The sequence below is a fragment of the Myotis davidii genome, unplaced genomic scaffold, assembly GCF_000327345.1.
Source record: "Myotis davidii unplaced genomic scaffold, ASM32734v1 scaffold112, whole genome shotgun sequence".
NCBI lineage: Eukaryota > Metazoa > Chordata > Mammalia > Chiroptera > Vespertilionidae > Myotis > Myotis davidii.
The window spans coordinates 2424286-2428346 of NW_006284838.1; the positions used below are offsets into that span (position 1 = coordinate 2424286).

Here is a 4061-nt window from a genome sequence, read left to right on the forward strand (position 1 = left end):
AACCAAGATTACTTTATCCAGCAAAGCTATCATTCAGAATTGAAGGTCAGATAAAGAGCTTCACAGATAAGAAAAAGCTAAAGGAGTTCATCACCACCAAACCAGTACTATGTGAAATGCTGAAAAGTATCCTTTAAAGAGAGGAAGAAGAAAAAGGTAAAGATAAAAATTATGAACAACAGATACATATCTATCAACAAGTGAGTCTAAAAATCAAGTGAATAAATAATCTGATGAATAGAATAAACTGATGAATCTTATAGAATCAGGGACATAAAAAGGGAGTGGACTGACAATTCTTGGGGTCGAAAGGGGTCTGGGGGTGCAGGAAGAGACTGGAAAAAAATTGTACACCTATGGATCAGGACTGTGTGTGTGTGTGGGGGGGGGTAAGGGCAGAGAGTGAGGTGGGAACTAGGTGGAGTGGAGCTATGGAGGGCGGGGAGAGGAACAACTGTAATAATCTGAACAATAAAAATTTAATTAAAAAAAGAAAGAAATGCATCCTGGGTAGTGGGGTGTCCAGAGACCAGTACAGGTCTTCAGGAGAGAAGGTCTGAACTGCACTGGGTTAGGGGCATTGATCTTGCTCGGGTCACAGGTGGCTGTGATGTTGGGGGCTGGAGCCTGGTAGCCTTGACCATGCTGACGCCAGCCCACTGAGCTGGTGTTGGGGCCACACCCTGCTCCGTGTCCCTTGAATCTGCTTCCAGTTCCAGGAACATGTGGCTGCTCTGCTTTGCCCCACCCTATCCTTAGCCCCAGGTCCTGCCCCAGTCCCAGGTCCAGCCCATCGTCCAAACCCACTATCACCCTAGAGCAGTGATGGCGAAGCTTTTGAGCTCGGCGTGTCAGCATTTTGAAAACCCTAACTTAACTCTGCTGCCGTGTCACATATAGAAATTTTTTGATATTTGCAACCATAGTGAAACAAAGACTTATATTTTTGATGTTTATTTTATATATTTAAATTCCATTTAACAAAGCAAACCCGGAGGCAACTGGGTCAATCTGCTTGGAGAGAGAGGCTACTGGGCTTTGCCACGGTCCAAACTCCTGGGTTAGAACTCCTAGGGCAGTGATGACGAACCTCTTGAGCTCGGCGTGTCAGCATTTTGAAAAACCCTAACTTAACTCTGGTGCCAAGTCACATAGAAATTTTAGGATATTTCCAACCATAGTAAAACAAAGACTTATATTTTTAATATTTATTTTATATATTTAAATGCCATTTAACAAAGAAAAATCAACCAAAAAAATGAGTTCGCATGTCACTTCTGACACGCGTTGATAGGTTCACCATCACTGTCCTAGAGCCCCCAATCCTAGAACCAGGCCTGCCTCAGGCCCGGCCAACTCCAAACCCAAACACAGACCCTGCCTGGTGCCTGCCCTTGGTGACTGACTCAGGTTCAGGTCCAGGAACTCACCTTTCTTATATTGAAGGAAGGCTCCCTGAAGTTGTCCTACCTGTCCCTGCAAGGCCTCCACCTGCTGCCTCAGAGCAGCGATGTCTGCAGGAGAGAGAGGCCCAGTGAAGACCAGTCCCTCACAGCCAGGGATCGGCTCAGAGTCGGGGTCCCAAGGGAAGGTGCTCAGTGACAGGCTTTCTTGGGGGAGGGTAAGGGACTGGGCCTCCAGAAGCCCACAGCCGCTGACACAGCTGCCCCTGCTGCCCACAGGTCCCTGAGGCTCTGTTGTGAGCACACTATGCCCTGAGCAGGTCCTGGCACCCGACTAACTCTGATCCAGATGGCATTTCACAGCACATTCTGAGTCTGGGAGCATATCTCTGGTGGGGTAGGGGTGGCGGGAGCAGCAATTGCTCGTTCCTCAAGTACTCCCCATCCCTGGGTTATTTGATTCTTAAAGCTCTCTGATGAACAGGGAAGTGAGCTGAGCTGTCTCAGTGATCAGATGGGAAGCTGCTCAGGCTGGCCCTCCCCCAAGTACAGGGTCTATCTGGAGCCTCATCGTCCTACCTCTGGCCTGACAGCCTTTCCCAATTTCACACCCACCTCCTGCCCCCACAATGGATGACCACTGACCTAGAGGGCCCTCCTCCCTCTGCACCTGGTGGGGCACCCAGAGCCAGGGGAGGCGATCTTACCTGAAATCGCACTCTCTCCCTTAGCTCCTCTCTCCCCAGGAGCACCTCTGTCCCCCTTCAGTCCTGGGGGGCCCCTGGCGCCTGGAGGTCCCTGTGGGCCCGGGGGTCCTGCAGGCCCTGAGATCAGACAAGAAGAGGAGGGTGAGCTCGGCACACATTTTCCCGCATCTTCCCCCTCCCGGCATATGGGCGGAGCTATTGTCCAGCAATACACCCTCCCATGTACAGTCTGTCCCAAAGCCAGCCACGCACCCTCTCTGCACACTACTGACCCATCACCCTGCACCCGGCCTTCCCCGGATGCGGACTGTCCCTGCTGCTCACACCGAACTCTCCCCAGTTACAGCACTCCAGCCCAGCGAGGCACCTCCTTGCACAGACTCCCCAAGGCCCAGTGTTGCAGCTCTGAGCTGGTGGGGTGACGGGGGAGGGACAGGCATCCACAGCTTCAGGTGGACACAGGAGGACCGAAGGCCCGCCCCAGCTTTTCCCATCACTCACCTGCTGGCCCTGCACTCCCAGCGGCTCCACGCTCACCAGGGGCACCTTTCTCTCCTTTGGGACCTGGGGGGCCTCTTGTCCCTGCAGAGCCCTGCATGCCTGGGGCACCCACTTCTCCTGAGGAAGGAACAGATTGGGACAAAGGCTGCTGAGAGTGTCTGCAGGCTGAATCATTTCCTCGGCTCCAGGTGGAGAAGGAGAGCTGGGGGGCTGTGCACTCCACTGTCTGGGCTCCTCCAGATGTGGGGGTGTTGGGGGCAGGGGCCACAGCAGGGCCTGCCAGTGGTGATGGCCTGGCTTCCCTGGCACACTGAACATCCTTAGGTCACATCATGGATTGCCACTGTCACTCTTCCCTCTCCCTTCCGGACCTCCACACACCAACCTTCTATCTTTGGGTCCAATGTCTCCTTTGGGGCCTGGTTTGCCTTGGGGTCCTACATTCCCCTGCATTCCTGACGGACCCTCTGCTCCAGCCGGCCCGCGCACACCTGGAGGTCCCAGAGGTCCTGGGAAAAGGAGCAGCCAGTCAGTGCACGAAGTCTTCTCAGAAGGGGGAGAGTGTGAGAAGGTGAGAGCAGTCATAGAGGTCAGAGAACAGCACCATCCTACAGATGCCGCCCAGCAGTATTACAGCCTTCCCTGTGTGAACCCAGCACCATCCGCAGGGCACCCTCCTTCCTGGGATGGGTATGTGCATCCTCCTGCAGGGCTGAGTGGCAGGCATTGCAATCCACGCCCACTGCTCACCACGTGGCCCTGAGTCTCCCTTCGGTCCAGGTTCTCCAGCAGGACCGTTGTCCCCTTTGGGCCCAACTGGGCCAGCAGGTCCAGGCATCCCCATGGCCCCTCTAGCTCCTGGTGAACCTGCAGCAACAGAAGAAATGGGCATAAACCTGGCCCTGGGCCTAGGAGGAGCAGCACCTGCAGGTCAGCCCTGCATTCCTTCAGGTTCTACAGGTATAGACCTTCCATCTTCACACTCCTCAGTCCAGTGGTGACCCAGGAGACGGGTGTGCACATCCCCATTTCACAGGTGAGGAACCAGGCCTGCCAGAGCTGGAGGAGGTCAGGCCAAAAACTGTCTGATTTCCATGCAGTGCACCCTCCCTGCCCAGAGGCTGAAGATTTACAGCAGGGGATCTCACAAAAGCTCACAAGTGTTGGTGAGGATGAGGAGAAGAAGAACCCCTATGCACTGTGGTGGGATTGTAAATTGGTGCAGCCACCATGTAGATCAATGTGGAGTTTCCTTAAGACATTAAAAAGACAATTAAAAAAATATATGATCCAGCATAACCACATCTGGGTTTTATCCAAAAGAAATAAAATACTAGTTTGTAAAGATATCTGTACCCTCATGTTCATTGCAACAGTTTTTATAGTATCCAAGAGGTGGAAACAACCTAATACTGTCCATAATGGATAAATGGATAAAAATGTCACACAC

At 52.9% G+C, this 4061-nt stretch overlaps 1 protein-coding gene across 1 annotated transcript in view; it reads right to left on the reverse strand.

Moving 5' to 3' along the window:
- The window catches only part of SFTPD (surfactant protein D), a 7696-nt gene extending 4156 nt beyond the window's left edge, over window positions 1–3540 (reverse strand). Inside the window, exons 1-5 of the mRNA XM_006755072.2 lie at window positions 3362–3540; window positions 3004–3120; window positions 2612–2728; window positions 2111–2227; window positions 1431–1514 (exon numbers count right to left, since the gene is read on the reverse strand). Of these exons, the coding sequence (XP_006755135.2) occupies window positions 1431–1514; window positions 2111–2227; window positions 2612–2728; window positions 3004–3120; window positions 3362–3503 (577 nt within the window). The 5' untranslated portion in view covers window positions 3504–3540. The remainder of the gene's footprint in view (window positions 1–1430; window positions 1515–2110; window positions 2228–2611; window positions 2729–3003; window positions 3121–3361) is intronic.
- Window positions 3541–4061: the final 521 nt, after the last annotated feature.